Source organism: Entelurus aequoreus, linkage group LG07 (assembly GCF_033978785.1).
Source record: "Entelurus aequoreus isolate RoL-2023_Sb linkage group LG07, RoL_Eaeq_v1.1, whole genome shotgun sequence".
NCBI lineage: Eukaryota > Metazoa > Chordata > Actinopteri > Syngnathiformes > Syngnathidae > Entelurus > Entelurus aequoreus.
Window position 1 is genome coordinate 35,825,601 of NC_084737.1, and position 20,392 is coordinate 35,845,992.

The following is a 20,392-nucleotide window of genomic DNA, read 5'->3' on the forward strand; positions in this document are numbered from 1 at the left end:
TGATTCATATTATTATTATTATTATTATTATCCCTTCTACTGCAACTGTTGTTGTTGTTAGATTAACGCGAGTCCCTACGCAGTGCGCGAATGTCTGCACTGTACTGTCTGTATTACGCACGCCCCCCCCAATTTTTTTTGGGGGGGAGGGGGGGTGATCCAGTGAACATTTGAACGAATCAATTTAAGGAACTGATTCTAATGATTCAGTACAGTCAAAAGAACTGCCAATCCCATCACTAGTTGTATGTAGCTTTTACTTGCACATGTAGGGGACAGCAAGGCATACTTAGTCATCAGCCACACAGCTTACACTGACGGTAGCCGTATAAAACAACTTTAACACTGTTATATAATCCCTTGCATCCCTAACTCTTCCTGGCTACAATATACAACCCCGCTACCAACAAACCCCGCCCACCCAACCCCACCCCTCCAACCCCGCCCACCTCAACCGTGCACTCCCACACCTCAACCCTCCCCCGCCCTCGCCCAATCTCCTGAATTCGAAGGTCTCAAGGTTGGCAAGTATGCTACACACAGGAAAACACCAAAAAACTCAAAATAAGTCACGGCGTGATGTGACAGTACTTTGAGACAAGAGCTATAGACATGCATTGTTGGTTATGGTTTGAATTCTTATCCAACAATTGCGAGAACAACTTTTTACTGTCAATATCAGCCGCTGAGTTTAATTTTTTAATGATTTCTGCTGGTGGCGGGCCTCCACATTTTTTCAATGAAAAAAATGTGCCTTGGCTCAAAAAAGTTTGAAAAGAAAAAGTTTGAAAAAGTTTTTATTCTAAAGAATAAAAACTCAACTCAGTGGTATACAGGTGGTCAGCTTACAGTATGCCATGTTTTTTTTACGGTTAGGAGTACCAGACACCATCAAATATCATGTGACTCATAGTACTTTTGTGTCTTAGGCAGAAGAGACATCAGACTGAAGTGTTAAATCCCTTTATGCTGCCTTTACGTTGCACTGATTCCTTGAGGTTGACCAGTCGACGATCAGCAATGATTTGTTTTATTGGCGGCTATCACTGCTGAATCAACATGCTCACTTGGCTGGAAAAACTTCTAAAAAAGAAAAGAAAAGGGCTGACTGATGCTCAAGTGTCAGACAAAATGCAAAGATGCTCAATTATTGATATAACTGAAAAGAAACCGCCTCTATCCAAGATGACTTAGGGTTTGAGGTGGGGCACGCCCTGCACTGATCAATAGTTCATCACAGTACACAATCACAGTTTGGCGCTGTGGGAGGAAACCCACAAAAATGCACAAAGAACACTAAATTTTCCCAGAGAAAATCCCAAACAAAGATTTGGATGAACATCTTATTTCTGTTGAGTTTTCTTGTTAAGAAACAGCAGTATGTTTGTCTCTATACACTCTCAGCGGATGATGAGTCATTGTATCCCCCCTGAAGATGTCTGACACTATAGTACATCTTCCGTGTTTAATAATCTAAGTTTGTGTTACATACAGTAGCTCTTTTAGCAACAGTTTTGAAGACAGGTTAGTCTCTTCGCATGTGTGTTTGCTTGTGTGTGCTTTCCAGGCTCATTTACAACAATGAGGAACCAATATAGATAGAGACACTTTACTTTGGATGAAATACAGCTAAACACATATTTCACTGGGGTGGAGGGAACGGAGGTGAAAGCTCATGCATGATGTGTGTCTGCAGTGGAGTCAGGCAGTGGACACTACATTGCAAATCTGGCACAAATTACACGCCTGCAGACACCAGTCACTTTCAGTTCCGGATAGGAAGCAGTGAGAAATCACTGTGGACTCCAACACCTAAAACAACCTTTTTTTACAAGAGAAAAACTAATGCCTCCCACAATGGAGCAAAACCAGTCGGCTACTAGATGAAAACTAATAGTTTTAGCTTTACCTTAAAGGGGAATTGCAATTTTTGGGGGGGAATTTTGCCTATAGTTCACAATCATTATGAAAGACATGACAACGAAGAGCTTTTTTTCCAATGCATTCTAAATATTAAATAAATGCGATCAAAAGTCTGCTTACAATGGAGCCAATGGGAGCTGCTCAATTCTGCCTATAAAGCCCTTAAAAAGACATCCAAACACCTTCATTAAGATTTGATTAGGCTGACCATATTCTGAAATCCCAAAAAGAGGACACATATATGCGTGCCAAGGCGGGCAGCACGCCAAGGCCGGGACTAGGTAAAAATTTGCCAATGATACTCGAACTTGCTTTATAAATAATATATTTATTTAAATAAAGCATTTTTTCTCCTCTGTTGACAGCAGTGTTGGCACTAGGAATTTTCAAAATAGTTTCCCAGGGACCCCATCAAGTCATAAAAATGGGGTCCCACAGTAAATTTTTGGGGTCCCACTTTTGTAAGCGTTTTGAAAAAAAAAAAGATAAACATTATCCTGTTATATCTCATATTCTATATTGTGTTTTGGAAAAAGGTTGTCATAAACGTTACTTAATGCCGTGGCGAAGTTGGTAGAGTGGCCGTGCCAGCAATCGGATGGTTGCTGGTTACTGGGGTTCAATCCCCACCTTCTACCATCCTAGTCACATCCGTTGTGTCCTTGGGCAAGACACTTCATCCTTGCTCCTGATGGCTGTTGGTTAGTGCCTTGCATGGCAGCTCCCGCCATCAGTGTGTGAATGTGTGTGTGAATGGATGAATGTGGAAATACTGTCAAAGCGCTTTGAGTACCTTGAAGGTAGAAAAGCGCTATACAAGTATAACCCATTTATCATTTATTTATTTAATTGAAAAAAGAAAACAAATTTGCATACATATGTAAATGTATTCAGTTATAAACATTCATTCACTTTCTTCTTTCCTTCATGGATCTAAACTTTACCGCTGCTGGTAGTTTTTTTCATGTTTTTATTTAATAAGTTGTAGGTGTATTTATTTCAGTATAAAAGTGTAAAAAGTGCATTTCCTGTACGTGGGAAGGGATTAATTTCCAGGGATTCGAATAAAGAACCAACTCCTTTTCTTTACTATGGTGGCCTTGATAACGGGAACCGGTTCTCCAAAAGCGATTCGAGTCCATGGAATCGGAATTCTTATCGAACAACCGGGAGAACCGATTTCGAACATCATCCCTAAGCCAGTCACGTGTTCCGTGACGTAGAGGTGGGAACCAGAGATCCCATTCCCACCAACAACAATGCTAATCATGCAGACTTTGTGAGAGCCAACAACGATTACTTTGGGAAAAATTTTGATCGGAACCTTATAATTTTTTAGCCTGAATATAAGTAGGGTGAGCTACAAGTTTTAGAAGCTGTGTGCTAAACAGATGCAGCTTCAGTGAAACACTAAGTATCATGTAGCACTACTGCGAAATGCTAAACAAGAAATACAAACTACGAACATAATAAAATGATCGATTACTGTACAATGTCTGCTCTCACTGCAAAGACAACTGATAGCATGTTCATATCATGCCGTTTTACATAAAGAATTAATAATAATCCAGACAAAGGGTTAAAAGGAAAAGTTGCTGCTTGCAGACACTGTCTTCAGTTGTTGTGTCTTGACTCTATCGACCGATTGAATGTCACAGATGAACAACTTCTAGATTTATGGCTAAATCCTCCTATTATCAAGATGTGAGGCATGATTTATAATCTAGAATACCTTTGACAAGCAGAGACGTGATGCAGCAGCAGCAGAGCACCGGCCGGCTCACAGTAGCATAAGCTATTACCGTAGTTAAATCTCTGTTATGAATGCACCACTAGAAAACAGTTTGTCTGCTTTAGCGCTTACAATAACAATATCGCTAATATTTGGTCAATATTCAGGTCACGATATGTAAATATAATATTGTTGGCGGGTTTTGGATGGTTATTTAGAGGGATTTGTGGGCGCAGTAGAGAGCCCTAATTGACTAAATTGTGAACAGACTTTTTTATTAATCTATTTATTTCCGACTTAGAATGCATATAAAAAAGAAAAATGTGTGTTCATGTCTTACATAGAGATTGTGAACGATAGCACATCGCTTTCTAATTTTAGCACATTTCCAGTATGACTGATCTACTGATGTGGTCACAGCCCAGAAGTGTTGCCATCGTGACGTCATCCAACCCCGAATCTACGGAAATTGCCGAAGACATTGGAAGAGGAATATTTAAAATGGCCGTCTGAGATTGTGGCATTTTGTGATGTTTAGACGGTATTTTCACATACTTTGCGGATTGGAAATACAATTGGATATGATTTAACAGATACAATGAAACACAATTAAGCATACGGTAAAGTCAATGTGTGTTTCCATTCTACTGGTACTTTAAAGCATGGCTTCATAGTGGTGGGGGATATTTTATGGGTTGAGAAAACCTGGATTTGTCAATGATCAATTTTAGCATAACAAATTGAAGCCAGCTGCCTCGACAGGTTGGGTTGAGATGGAGAGACAGAGAGAAAAAAATAATAATAGAATGATATTTACATATTACATACATCATTATATAATTTTTCACATACAATATGTATTATTATACATTATGGATGCAACAATACAAACATTTCATATCGTGGCTGCTGTGACCACAATTATGTGCTTAATCTAATAACAGGTTCCTTGTTCTACCCAGTAGAAGTACAGGCAACCATCAAGAAAAAAAGAGGAAACTGAAAAAAAAAGAGGAACGTTTTTATCGGCAGCCAGTGTTGCCACACAAGCCCGAGAGAAAAAATGTAAAAACAAAGATTAAATTTACTGCAATTGGTTGCATTTATATCTACACTATATTTTACCTTCAGATTTATTTACCTACTCAGTGGCCTAGTGGTTAGAGCAGGGGTCACCAATGCGGTGCCCGCGGGCACCAGGTCGCCCGTAAGGACCAGATGAGTCGCCCGCGGGCCTGTTCTAAAAAAAAATAAAAAAATAAAAATTAATTTTTTTTTATTTTTTTAAAAAAATTAAATCTACATAGAAAAAACAGAAGATACACTTTCAATCAGTGCATCAACCCAAACAACCTCCCCCATGCACACTCATCCACACCCACTCACACAAAAGGGGTTATTTCTTTCTACTACCAATATTCTGGTTCCCACAACATAGACAACACATCTGCAAGGGACACAGTCCCTGAAGCACACATGATTGTATAGGCTGCTGGTCCACTAACATTTTCATTAATTACTATTTTTTATGTAATTATTTTTATATTGTTTTACTTTCTTTTTTATCCAAGAAAATGTTTTTTATTTATTTATCTTATTTTATTTTATTTTTTAAAAAAGGGCCTTATCTTTAACAGACCAGGTTGTCAATGAAATTAGATTTGTTTAAAGGGTTTTTTAAACCAGGCCCAGTCCAGATAATGTCCAAGTCGGACTCAGCAACACACACCTTCATTCATGTACACAGAAAAAAATTAGGGAACACAACAGATTGCATATAATTTATAAACAAAATTACATTTTCAAAATAAGCATTTATGTACAGTCCAGATTATGTCCAGGTCACTCAAATTAGGGAACACAACAACAGATATCATATAATCTATAAACATAATTATACTTTCAAAATAAGCCTTTGAGGACTTCTCATCTTTTTTTTTAATGTTTTTTGGCATCATTATCGTTTTCAACCATGTAACTTTCTAAAGTTAGAAAATACTGAATACATGTTTTAAAGAAAGTAATACTAAGTGAATATCTGTTTTTGGCCTTAAAAATAAACATTTTACCGAGTACTATAATTAAATTGACTAAATCATGATTGTCAATGAACTCTCCTAAAATAACAGAAACCACATTAAGCTTCATAAACAAACCAATCCTTAAACACATTTTTCAACTTCCACCCAAAACAAAGACACAATATGACAATACCAAAACAAATGCAGGGTGGATTCAGGCTCCTGACAACAAAATCGGCAATCATCTGACTCTGTCATATTCTATAATTTTAACATTTTCCCTGTGGGTAAGAAGTTATAAATAATTTTAATTTGAAAATAACGATTTTGCACATCGATAGTGGTTTTATAGATTAGTTTGAATATGGCATCCCATGGCAACGGGCAGTCAAAAAAGTCCTCCCATTTTCCATTTGTGTTGTATGAGGCAGCCTTCAAAGATTTATTTATTAAATAAAAATTATATATTTTTCTATTTATTTTAGTTCCTTTTTGCCAACTAGAATTTCTTATTAGAGGTTTACAAACTAATAATTTAGTAGTTCCATAATTAATTATTTGTTTCCATCTTTTCCCAATTACTCCAGTTAGTTGATAAAATGAAAAGCTTGAGCAAGCATCACCATACATAGCTCTAAATTCATCATACTTCATAATTTTACCATTCTCATTGATAATATCATTGACAAAAATGATTCCTCTTTCAAACATATTTTTCCAAAAGAAAGGCTTTCCATCTATTACAATATTAGAGTTCATCCATATTAACTGCTGCAAAATATTGTCTCTTTTTTCTGGCACATAAAATTGAAACCACCACTATGAGTGGATTGTTTCCTTTATGAACCCCGCCATGTTTCCCAGCAGACTCTGTGGGAGGGGATCACTTGTAAAAAAGGATACAATTTATTTTGATACAGTACATGTTTTTTGTCCAACAGGACATTTGTGTACCACTCAATGTTTAAATACATCTTTGGAACAATTGATGCTTTTAAAGACAGACACATAGCTTCAAGGTTGAGAAGTTTCAGGTCCCCCATATTCATACTCTTTGTACAAAACCTTTCTTTTAATCTTTTCTGGTTTGCCGTTCCAGACAAAATCGAAGACCCTCCGCTCATAAATCTTAAAAAAGTTTTGTGATGGAGCTGGTAATGACAAAAACTAATAAATAAATTGAGGAATAATTAACGAGTTGGCAATAGACATTTTACCATACAAGGTTAGGGATTTCCCTTTCCATAATTGCATAATTTTGTCCAGCTTTCTTAGTCGATTATCATAATTTACTGAGCCTAGATCTTCCAGATTTTCTGGGACAACAACACCAAGTATGTTAACTGGTCCATCTGTCCACAAAACAGGCACTTTGCATTCCATTCGAAAGGACGTTCCCTTTAGATTTCCGATCCTTAACATTTTAAATTCATCATAATTAAGCTTAAGGCCAGATTGCTGTGAAAATATGTCCAAAAGATCAAGAAGGTTCCGCAAACAATGAGGAAAAATCTTATCTTTGTGAATCAGCCTTTTCTGACATGAACTTCATCAAGAACAAACACAGAACACGCCTCACTGATGCACATCTGCAAGACTCACTCAGAGTTGCAGTGTCAAGTTACACACCAGAGTACAACACACTAGTTAACAGCATGCAATGCCAGGCTTCCCACTAACTGACAAAGAAACAGATAACAGATTTGGTGTCCAGTTCAAAGTGTGACATGATTTAAAAATTTGAGAGTTTACTTTTGTATTTTACATGAGTTATTATTTGTACAAACATGGTGCAAAGTAATTCATGATTTGTTAAAAAATGTTAGTGGCTAGCTAGTTAAAATGGAATATTGTGATTTCACAAGACTGTCTTAGAAGTGATCATTTGAAAATGTTCAATTTGAAAAATGTGCACTTAGAGAAAATATATAAATAAAGTGTTGCATATTGATATTTATTTGTTTCTATATATATTTATTGTGAGAAATCATTAAGATGATCAGTGTTTCCACAAAGATAAATATCATTAATTATTAATAATAACAGAGTTAAAGGTAAATTGAGCAAATTGGCTACTTCTGGCAATTTATTTAAGTGTGTATCTAACTGGTAGCCCTTCGCATTAATCAGTACCCAAGAAGTAGCCCTTGGTTTCAAAAAGGTTGGTGACCCCTGGGTTAGAGTGTCCGCCCTGAGATCGGTAGGTCGTGAGTTCAAACCCCGGCCGAGTCATACCAAAGACTATAAAATGGGACCCATTACCTCCCTGCTTGGCACTCAGCATCAAGGGTTGGAATTGATGCTGCTGCCCGCTGCTCCCCTCACCTCCCAGGGGATGATCAAGGGTGATGGGTCAAATACAGTATATATATATATATATATATATATATATATATATATATATATATATATATATATATATATATATATATATATATATATATATATATATATGTGTGTATATATACATATATAGATTGTCTTTATAATCCGTTTTGTCATTTAACATCAATTAACTTTGATGTTCATCAACATTTAACATTGTCACGTTATCGATGGGAAAATTCATTTTTAGACAATATGATTTGCCTGAGCAACTAGGAGACACCAAGAGTAGCAAGCGGTAGAAAATGGATTATAAAGGAAAGATTAAAAAATTAAAAAAAAATTTTAAAAAAATATTTTTTTTACTTGGGACTTCCTGTGGGCCGGATTTTGGATGCTGGGGGGCCGGATCCGGCCCGCGGGCCGTAGTTTGGGGACCCTGATCTAAACTGACATTAAAACATACATTAAACACTATAATATGAGTACGATCTAACAATAGAACACTTTTTAAGCACTCTCTCTTGACCAATGAGGAGGGTTCTCTATATAATGATGTGTGCTTACATTTTATACTGTAAGCTGATGTCACGAATTACATCCAAAATTGGATAATACAATTACTGGCCCATTCTTGCTAAGAATTTTGGCTGGATTCCAAATTTTACATTTGAGTTTGAGTTTTATTCTATTTAGTCGGTACTGGAGTCTGGTGCTGTAGGGGTAAATAATTCTTTGGGGAAATATCTGCACGCAAACAGAAATAAAAACACAAACATTTACACGGAAACAATTCATTTTTACATTTCCACTTTAACCCCTGAAAATCTCCTTGATCTCTGTAAATCCCCAAAGATAAAGCACACAGAGCCACCCATGCAAACGGCTCCCCAAAGCAACAGGTGCATATTTTTTTAATGGCGGTGTTGCGTGTCAAAAGGCCTTTGAGGATTCGGTTACTCCCAGACAGTGAGAGCTACAGGAAGGAAATCTTCTCACATGCTACAAATTGAAGGGGAAATGTAGAGTAATGTAGGGTTTGGTCTTCCTTCATTTCCTAAAAGGCCACAAAGGGAGCTCATCAATGGTGCTGACGTAGGAAAGGACTCATCTGTGCTTAAATGTACCTGAATTATTTTCTTTAACAGTTCTCTCCGCCATGACAGGATTTGCTTTTGGAGCCAATCTGAACTAGGGTTGTACGGTAGACCGGTACTAATAAAGCACCGTGGAACTGATGAATTAACAACGGTACAATAATGCTTCTGAAAAATACCAGTGTTTTTATTTTATTTTTTTTACGGACATTACGGCGGGCTGTCGTGACATTGCTGGAGCGCACATACCTTGTACTTACAAGCAGACACGGTGTGGAGACATAAGAACATTTTGGCTTAAAAATAAATGCTAAATGTGAAGCTATAAACACTGAAGCGCCACGCTACAAGAAGTCCTTTAAAACATACCTAACTAGCAGCTAACGTCCATCCGCAGTCAGCAGTGTTTTAGCTACTTCTAAATCACTAATCCTCGCCTCAATGGCAACAAATAAAGTACATTTCTTATCCTCCCTGCAGTATCCTCCCTGCAGGACAAGGAATAGCTAAACATGCTTCACTGCACCCCATATGAGGATACAATAGCTCACCACTAACAACAAGCTGGTGCTCCTCAATGTAAACAAATGGATGGATCTATACATTCATTGACTGTAACAATACCAAGTACAGGAGCCATATCTAGTCGATAATACAATGATTACATTCATATTTTTTACTATCATAAAATCTTTTGTCATTTTTTAAATTGTTTATACAGTCTGGAAATATGTCCCTGAACACAGGAGAACATTAATTATGACCAATGTATGATACTGTAACTACTTGATATTGGATTGAGACCAAAATGTGTAGTATCACCTTCAACTAATGCAAAGTATCCAAACAACAAAGGAATGGGGGCTTATAAAATGTAACAGATATTAACAGTAAATGAACAAGTAGATTAATAATCCTTTTTTTTACAGCTTATCCCTCATAATTTTGACAAAAAACATCGGAATGGGAAATGACACAATATGTTACTGCATACATCAGCAGCCATATTAGGAGCCTTTGTTTGCTTACTTACTACTAAAAGAGTAGAAAATATAGAAGTATAAGATTTTCTATTAAAATAAAGCCAATCATTTCTTTTTTGTGGTCCCCTTTATTTTGAGAAGTATAAAAATACATTTTGGCACCAGTACCAAAATATTGTATTGGGACAACCCTAATCTGAACACAGAACCAACATCATTAATCTGCATTGAGAACAACATTGTTGAATAATTGAATGCATTTGTACTTACGGGGACGGCGTGGCAAAGTTGGGCGAGTGGACGTGCCAGCAATCTGAGGGTTACTGATTCAATCCCCACTTTGTACCATCCTAGTCACGTCCGTTGTGTCCTTGAGCAAGACACTTCACCCTTGCTCCTGATGGGTCCTGGTTAGTGCCTTGCATGGCAGCTCCCGCCATCAGTGTGTGAATGTGTGTGAATGGGTGAATGTGGAAATAGTGTCAAAGCGCTTTGAGTTCCTTAAAAAAGGTAGAAAAGCGCTATACAAGTATAACCATTTACCACATTTACAATGCCTCAACTGCAAAACACACAAAAGTGAAATGTGGGGCATCTCGTCTAACATGAGTGACCAAAGACTGCAGTTTGTCTGATTACAAAAATTATGACTGAGCTAAGAAATGCTATCAAAATCAGTAAACTATAGAGTTTAATGATGGAGGTTGCTGTGGAAGAGTCTTGGACCCTTAAATGTTAACACTAAATTTTTATTTTGCTGAAATTAAATGTAACAATCGAGACTGAAGTAAGTAAACCACAAAGTAGCGATGGAACTCTGTATTAGTCTACAAGAAAAAAACAAGGTTGATAAATATAAATTCTAATCTAATGAAGTTGTTATTTCATTCTTTCCAGGTTTTCGCAAACGTTACAACGTTTTAAGGCTTATTTTTTACAAAAACAATAAATTAACTTGTGATTTTATCAATGTGCTAATTTTTTATAGTAAATGAGAGACGAACAGAGATTATCATCACATATCATCATCATCATCTCTGTTATGTAATTTCTGCCTCTTTGCTAAATCAGCTTTGCAAATTAAAAGACGTTCATAATTGTCTTACCCTTGATGAATAAATATATAAATGCATATAGACTAGGAAGTAAAATGTATACTGTACATTACTCAGAGGGCTTGGCACCATATACAGGAACCAGAAGTTGGTCTAAGCCAGGAGTCCCCAAACTTTTTGAAAAAAATTTGGCCGGGGGCCGGGCTGTGTATTATATATATATATATATATATATATATATATATATATATATATATATATATATATATATATATATATATATATATATATATATTAGGGCTGGGCGATATATATCGATATACTCAATATATTGCGTGTTTCTCTCAGTGCGATATAGAAAATGACTATATCGTGATATTCAAGTATACGTTCTCACGCAGTTGCTTTTAGCTGCGGGCATTACACTACAGGCTCTTCCCACTCTTTGTTGTCTCTCCTTCTCACAGACAGCAAGCGCGCCTTCTTACATACGTCACATACGTATACGCCCTCGCGGAGCAGAGAGGTAGCGGCATGGGTAACGTTAGCTGTGGTGCGAGTGGTAATACGAGAGAAAGAAAGTGCGAATCTGGTAACAAATGAAGGATGAATTAATTCCCAAGAAAAACAGCAGGGGGTCCATTGTCTGGCGGTGGTTTGGCTTCAAGTGGGAATATGTCGAACAGACAACCATAATATGTCAAGTGTGGGGCAAAAGCGTTGCTACAAAAAGTAGCATTACTGCTAATATGTAGCATCATTTGAAAAGTCACCTGCTAGAAAATGAAGAGTGTGTGAAACTCCGCATGTCAACATCTCCATTCGGTGCCACACCAACAAAATGCAGAGGCAACCATTTGCAGATCAACTCGGTATGAAAAAAATAGTCAACAACAGAAGGAGATAACGTCCGCAGGAACCTACCACATAACGACGGACGAACACTATTTGATTTCCTATTATGCAGCTCATTTTTATTTGACAGTTATTGAAATATATTGTGTGACATCATGCACAAAAGTGCACTTTATTTGTTTGAAACTATTGTAGTGGCGTTCTGTACAAAAAGTGCACTTTAATTTAGTGTTGTTTTGATATGTCATCTTAGTGACATCATGCACAAAAGTGCACTCATAGCTTGTTTTAAAATGTTTCTGACAATCTTGCACTTTTTGTTTTGAAATTACATGAATGTCTGTGCCACAGCTTAATAACTGTTTAATAAATACAGTTTTGGTAAATTGACTTAGTTGTGATTTCCCTCTCTGCATGAAAGTTTAAAATGAGCATATATTAATGCAGTATGAACAAGAATGTTTTAATGTAGACACATAGAATCATCATACTGGTGTGAGTATATGCATCAAGTGTTCATTGTACTGTATGTACAGTATTTCAGTCAAGATGGCCGGAGCGACTCGTTCAAGGTATATTGCTGCCAGCCCTCATAATGTTGACCTTCCTTTTTGAGTGTTTTCCATTGGAAGTTGCTGGCCACACCAATTTCTCTCATTTTGTGCCTAGGATTCTATGGTGCTGTTTGAGGCACGACACGGTGCAGTGCCTTGCATGAAAATCAGCTTATTGAAAGCATATTTTTGCTTCGTTTCTGAAAATGATGAGTTAGGGGTGCCACATAACTTCCAACAGTATTTACCATTCAGTGTAGCAAACCGTTCATGGGGTGAGAGAAAACGGAAAATCTGGCTTTATTTAGTTTTCTTCTAACTACAACAGCTTGTCTTTGTTGGTTTTGTTTTGAGTTGCAGATTTACACCTAACTGGTAGCCACTGGGGGACCAGCATGAAGAGCTTCTAGGGGCTTTACAGACACCTGTATACTTCAAACACCTGCCTGTAATTTAGTAATGTTTTTTTATTTATTAACAGTACCGTTTGAATAGGACAATTGCATCTCCATTAACACGCCTTCATTGTCAATTATGTTATTGATAATATATTCTAGTTGCAATACTACACTTTTGCATTAAAACCAATGTAGTATTTTACTCTTTTCTTCTATGGATAGATCTTTTTCCCCATTTGGTGAGAGCTGTGACACACATAATAATGTAGAATACTATAAAGTCCTGATGTAGATCACTATACTATCTGAAAACACAGAATTAAAAATGATTGCTGATTTATCACTTGCATTTTACTAATATTTCAAAACGTTTAACTAGCATCACTCAAATCGTTGACAATATAAATCCTTTAAAAAAATGGAAGAATTTGACAGCAGAGTTTTACTGCCCCCTGCTGGAAAATCATCTGCTATAGACTCACTGTCTGAAGTAATAATTCCAAAAGGGACAATGAGAAATAAAAACATGCAGTATCCTGCCTATAATTTCTTTTAAGTGCCATTGTCACCGCAGATCAGGTGTTGAAGCACCCAGGTAAGTACTGAGGTCTGAGATGGTTGATTTGATGATCTTGGCAGGGATAGAATGCATTTTCATTCTCTGGTAGGCAGCAAAGCGGTGACAGCCGCCAAAAGAGTAGAAGTAATTTCCACCTTCTTTTCCTTTGATCCAGAGCACATCGATGGGAGGAACAACGTGGATGTCTGCTCCTGCCTGAAAAGAGAACAACAATTATACAGCAGGGCGACTGTAAGTATACACACGGCATAAGGAAGCCACGGTGCTATGGCTGGCATCATTTGAAAGCTCGGTCTGAAGGAAAATATTCAGAATCAGTTCAAACATGTACATGAGCAGCATCATTAAAATGAAAATAACGATTCAAATGCATGCATACACGTTTCTCTTTTTATTTTGAGATTATTCCTTTTAACATTAGGTATAGCTTTAATTAATTCACAGTAGATGTACTTTGTTGTCTCATGAGGTGAACCGTTTTGGTCTAAAAGCTTACAACAGCCCATATCACCCCAGTCTTCATTGGCTTCCAGTTAAATTCCGCATTGAGTTTAAGATTTTTAGTCCTGACATTCCGTGCTTTGCATGGTGGGGCCCCTCAATACATAAGTGACTTGCTATGCCCCTACTCTTCAGGGCGCAGCCTCCGGTCTTCAGGCCAGGGTCTTCTAAAGATCCCCAAAACTCGTTTTAAAACCCGTGGAGACCTGGCATTCCAGGCTCTAGCTCCCAGACTTTGGAACAATTTGCACCAGTCCCTCCGTGATCTTGACTGTGTTGAAACTTTTAAGAAACATTTGAAAACTTTTCTTTTTAGTGAAGCTTTTAGTTAATGCATCTTTTAACTATCATTTTTAATGCACTTTGTATCCTTTTTATGGTGTTGTCCCTGTTGTTTTAATTGTATTGTTGTTTTACTTTACCTATGTTTTGTACACAGCTTTGTGATTTTATCTGTGGAAAAGCGCTTTATAAATAAAATGTACTTACTTACTTACTTAAAAATCCCACCCAAACTTTTAAAATCAAAGACTACATACAAGAAATACAAAGGACATTTCAACTTTTTATTTTTTCTGTATGGCAGTTAGCCAATCAAATAACATAGCATGTAATAATGTTATACTGGGTCAACTACTTTGCAAGGCTGTTGTTCTTTGTTTAATGTCAAATGCTTTCAAAGATGGATTAGAGTTGTCATTATGTTGCCTGCAGTTGGTGTATTATTTTATCCACATAAGAACTATTAACAATGTAAACATATTTTCACCAGCATAGCCGCAACTCTTGTCAACAAGCTGTCCCACCACTCTGGTCGCTTTGGTGTAGAACACATTAAAGCCTTCTACAGAAAGCTAGGAGTATCCAACGATGATTTCAAATTAGAAATGGTCACAGCTGATGAGGTGTTTAAAAAATTGAGCGCGCTCCACTCTAACAAGGCCACCGGCCTTGATAATATTCCCTCTAGATTCCTCAGGGACTCTGCCTCCATCATTGCCCCGATCATCACGCACATAATAAACCTATCAATTACACAAGGCCAAGTACCAAAACATTTTAAGATAGCAAGAGTAACTCCCCTCTTTAAAAAAGGAAGCAAATTGGAACCTGGCAACTACCGACCTGTTTCTATTCTCAGTTCCATTTAGAAAGTAATGGAGAAAATAGCTTATGAACAGGTCAATAGTTACCTTGCCACTAATAAACTCATGTACAAATTCCAATCCGGCTTCAGAACTAACCACTCCACTGACACATGCCTTTTCTATCTGACCGACCACATCAAACATGAGGTGGACGCGGGCAAATACTGCGGCATGGTCATGCTGGACCTTCAGAAGGCCTTTGACACCGTTGACCACGCTATACTGTTGGATAAGCTCAGAGCAATCGGATTTAACAAAACCTCATGGAGCTGGATGCAATCTTACTTGGAGGGGAGGGAGCAGGTGGTAGAGGTGAACGGCACCGTGTGTCTCTCTCCCCCCCCCCCCCCCCCCCTCTCGGTGAGCTGTGGAGTCCCCCAAGGCAGTATATTGGGACCGTTACTGTTCCTAATATACATAAACGACATGTCATCGGCATGCGACTGTGAATTGTTTTTGTTTGCGGATGACTCTGCCCTGCTGGTATCCGACAAGGACAAGTCACAGGTGGAGAAAATCCTCAGTGCTGAGCTCTGTAGAACTTGCACCTGGCTCGCTGACAACAAGCTAGCCATAAACTTGGGTAAAACGGAATCCATCCTGTTTGGGTCCCACATCAACCTTAAGAAAGTCAATGACTTCACCATAAAAGTGGGTGACATTGTTATCACCAGGAAAGATGAGGTCACCTACCTAGGTTCCATTCTAGAGGCTAACCTTTCCTGTGATTAAATGGCAACCAAGGTAATCAGAAAGGTTAACCAACGAACGAGATTTCTCTACAGAATCTCCTCTCTGGTCAACAAAAGCACCATGAGGACTCTGGCGGGAACTCTCGTTCAACCCTTTTTCGATTATGCATGCACCTCCTGGTACCCTAGCACCTCCAAAACCCTCAAATCTAAACTCCAAACATCTCAGAACAAGCTAGTCAGGTTACTTCTAGACCTCCACCCCAGATCCCACCTCACTCCTACCCACTTCTCTAAAGTGGGCTGGCTCAAGGTGGAAGACAGAGTTAAACAACTTGCACTGAGCCTAGTCTATAAAATCCACTACACCTCCCTGATACCGAAGTACATGTCAAACTACTTCCTTAACGTAAATGACCGCCATAACCACAACACCAGGGGGAGCTCCACTAACCACGTTAAACCCAGATTCCGAACTAACAAAGGTCTTAACTCATTCTCTTTCTATGCCACATCAATGTGGAATGCGCTCCCAACAGGCAGGCACATGCACACATAGGGCCCTATGGGTGCCTGAGCCCCTGCCCTTTTTTGCCTCGTCTTAAAAAGTGCCCTCTGCCTGTGTGTGTGTGTTTTTTTTCTTTTCTTTAAACAACATTAATAAATTCCTGTCAGGGATGTAAAAAAAACAAACAAAAAAAACAGCGGTACAAAAACTCCACGTTTTCTTGTAATACCGGGTTGTTTGAGCCTGCCGCTTCCTTTAAACGTTTATCCCCACCTCGATCTGCGGGCTGCAGCCAGGGTTACTCAGTCGTGACAGTGGAGCAACTTGAACCTGTGAGTTATGGTCTAGTCGCCGTCCACTTATTCAGCATCTAATATGAGTAATATTTCAGAAAAACGCTGTATTATTCTATTAGTCAATGTGTCAGCTTCTGTTTTTGCCGGACGTCGGAGCACGGCGCATCAATTGAGCATGGCACATCAAGTCCGCACAGAGCAGAGCGGATCATGCGGGACAGGAAGTAATGTACAAAATAAAACACCGGGTTAATTTTCAAAATAAAATGCACGTTTACGGCGGATCACATTTCTCTCACAGTAGAGTTTTGGATATAAGGTTATTGTGACTTTGCTATTACTGTGTGGGTTAACAAAATAATAATAATAATAATGGTAATAATAACAATAATAATAAGAAGAACAATGATAATGATAATAATAATAATAATTATTATTATTATTATTATTAATAATAATAATAATTTCAGCATTCTGGGGATATAAGATGTAGGTTATCTGTTAGGAATATTGCCATCTGTATTTAAACTTGATTCATGTTGATTATGCCTGCAGTCCAAAGCCAAAAAAAGAAAGGATACAGCCCTCTACTGGCCACTGGTCCATATTTTTGGCCCTGTATTGCGTTTCAGTTGTTTAGTCTGAGCATTAAGTGAGATAAACCATCAGTTACAACTTCATGGTGTTTTCATCAAGTTAAGGGAAGAAGGACATATTTTCACATTGAAGTTTTTTCCATTTGGGTATTTATTTTTGTATTTTTTTTTCAAATTTCATGTTGCACTGTTCAATGTTCAATATTAAAGTGCTTATCTTTAACAAAAAATAGCCTAATAATAAACCAGTGTTTTGTTGCTTTTCATGTCTTCCAAGCCTATGATAATGTAAATTAACTCATTATGACCATCATTTGTTGACACAAAAGACATGGCAATCACTTTTACCTACAAAGGACACACAGCTAAGTAGTTAGCTTCCTATTAGCAAATTTAATTTTACATTAATTTCCATATTGTGTAAAGGACCAAAAAAAAAAAATCCTGCCCTTTTCTGACTTTGAGCCCCTGCCCCTCTATAATCATGTGCACGTCCCTGCCAACAGGTATAAAAGAAAGGGCATCTCTATCCTCCTTCAAAACCGCAATAAAAGTTCACCTCCAGGCAGCTACAACCCTAAACTAACACCCTCCCCGGATTGCTAATAATCAAATGCTAATAATCAAATGTAAACAATCAAATGCAGATACTTTTTCTTATGCTTTCTGATCTCTCTCTCTCTCTCTCTCTCTCTCTCTCTCTCTCTCTCTCTCTCTCTCTCTCTCTCTCTCTCTCTCTCTCTCTCTCTCTCTCTCTCTCTGTCCACTACTTGCTGTCCATATCCTACCCCCCGCCCCCTCCACACCCCTGATTGTAAATAATGTAAATAATTCAATGTGATTATCTTGTGTGATGACTGTATTATGATGATAGTATATATGATAGTATATATCTGTATCATGAATCAATTTAAGTGGACCCCGACTTAAACAAGTTGAAAAACGTATTCGGGTGTTGCCATTTAGTGGTCAATTGTACGGAATATGTACTTCACTGTGCAACCTACTAATAAAAGTCTCAATCAATCAAAAAAAAAAATCAAACGTAAGGACGCTAACAAGAAATATATAAAGCTGAATTCTAGCAAATGTAATGAATCAACAAACACAGGGCTGATACCTTTAAAGTGTTGATGAGACTCTGGACTTTCTCTTCGTCCAGAACCAGTGGGAATGGTCTGATTATGACGTCAATCGGAACGTCTTGAACTTCCTGGCGACCACCTGAGGGAATAGACCCGCTGTCGTCTGTTTTGATATTACCCGTAGAGGTCATCGTCGACTGGTTTATTCGGCAGAAACCCAAACTGACTAGAATGTTCTTTTGCCGCGCCAACAAACTGAACATTGTTCCAAAACAACACCCAGATCGTTACTCGACTTCCGCGATGTGGCATGAATGGGGGGTGGTATAGGTTTTAGCACAGTTTTTAATTGGCTGTTGTCACTGTCAATCTCAAACACACTTCCGTAAACACTTATAGGGATAGATAGATAGATAGATAGATAGATAGATAGATAGATAGATAGATAGATAGATAGATAGATAGATAGATAGATAGATAGATAGATAGATAGATAGATAGATAGATAGATAGATAGATAGATAGATAGATAGATAGATAGATAGATAGATAGATAGATAGATACAACTATCACATACATACATTACCTTTTGCACTACATTAATTTATATTATTATGTGTTGTCAACTTTGATCTTTTTTATGTCATTGCCTGAAATAAATAAATAATGAAATGAAAAAAAAAATATATAAAAAATAGTACTTTATTGATTCCTTCAGGACAGTTCCCTCAGGGAAATTAAAATTCCGGCAGCAGTCTACATAATTGAGATCGAAATAAAAAAGTAAGTAAAAAGTAAATACTGGGGGTATAAATGGAAATAAAATAGAACATATTACAATAAGAATAAAAATAAAAAAGCAACAATAAGAATAAAAATATAACAGTACAAATAAGAATATAACAAGAGAAACTAGGCAGTAGTGACCATGTTATGAAAATGTATTGCACTGTTAATTGCACTGATTTTTATTGCAGTTTATTTCAGTATTGTTATTATTTTGCATCCCCTGTCATCCTAGTAGACCTCCTCTCCACCAGAGAGGCGTTGTACAATCTGATGGCGTGTGGGACAAAGGAGTAAGAGACCAAAGAAGTAGTTGTGGTCGTGAAATATGTATTGTGTTTGTACAGGATGTGAACGATCAATATGTATTTAAGGGATACTGTGTGATTTATTTGATGTTGCTATTTGATGGCTTTAGAGGTATTTAAAAATGTTGAAGGAAGCAACCTCACACATTTCCAAAGTGAAAGCTCAGTTTTAAAACATCTGCTGTGTGTGTGCTAAACTGAGAACAGGCCAGAATCAGATGATTGTGTTTTTAGCACGGGGTGCATAATGTAGGAGTTTGGTCACGTGTGCTGGGGTCAATGCCATGAACTAGTTCATATACCGGTATATAGTTAAATCCCAAAATATGGAATCATCAGACTTGGTGGATGTTCATTCAGTTGTTTTATTTTGTGGAACAAAAGCAGATTAAAGACATGAAAAAACTATAGTCATTTCAAATGGTAACTTTCTGGCTTCAAGAAACACTAAGATAAATCAAGAAAATAAATTGTGGCAGTAACTGTTTCACTTATGGTTGGAGCAGAGTAAAAATATCATGGAATCACTCAATTCTGAGCAAAACATTATAGAATCATGAAAAATGTCATGTTTTGTTTGTACACACCTTGCCAGACGATGTATATTTCCTTGACATGCCGCATGTATCATGATCAGTATAAAGAGTGATTCACCAGATGGACAGTTGTCTCTTTGGTTCAGCTGTCGAGGGATGTTTTTTCCAGTTTATTAGGGGTAAGCATGCCATCTATGGCGAAATAGCTTGGCTTCAAGTTTCACATTTTGCAGCTTCGATTCACTTTCACCTCACTCTATCGGCTTCCGTCTGCTCCAACGTCTTACTCTTCTTTCGTGCTGGCTTCTAGAAGCAGTAGTTCATTCTCCATAATTCAGATTTAAAAAAGATAAGGTTGTGAATCCTCATTTGTCCAAAAATAGTCATCTTTGTTGTTTGTTTCCAAGTGTGC

General features: G+C 37.5%; 1 protein-coding gene across 1 annotated transcript; it reads right to left on the bottom strand.

The window, feature by feature from the left end:
- Positions 1–12,267: 12,267 nt before the first annotated feature.
- On the bottom strand, positions 12,268–18,687 carry srxn1 (sulfiredoxin 1 homolog (S. cerevisiae)). Its single transcript, XM_062052050.1, has 2 exons — positions 18,385–18,687; positions 12,268–13,718 (listed from the first exon to the last, which is right to left on the bottom strand). Exons 1-2 carry the CDS (start codon positions 18,610–18,612, stop codon positions 13,509–13,511), a joined length of 438 nt encoding a protein of 145 aa, XP_061908034.1. The 5' UTR covers positions 18,613–18,687; the 3' UTR covers positions 12,268–13,508.
- Positions 18,688–20,392: the final 1,705 nt, after the last annotated feature.

What these genes read in the sequence shown, in the direction of transcription:
- srxn1 (XM_062052050.1), bottom strand. Translation starts at nt 18,612, where the DNA reads ATGTTCAGTTTGTTGGCGCGGCAAAAGAACATTCTAGTCAGTTTGGGT. An exon ending in GTCTCATCAACACTTTAAAG is followed by an intron (nt 13,719 to 18,384) that starts GTATCAGCCCTG and finishes TTCTCTTTTCAG; the next exon opens with GCAGGAGCAGACATCCACGT.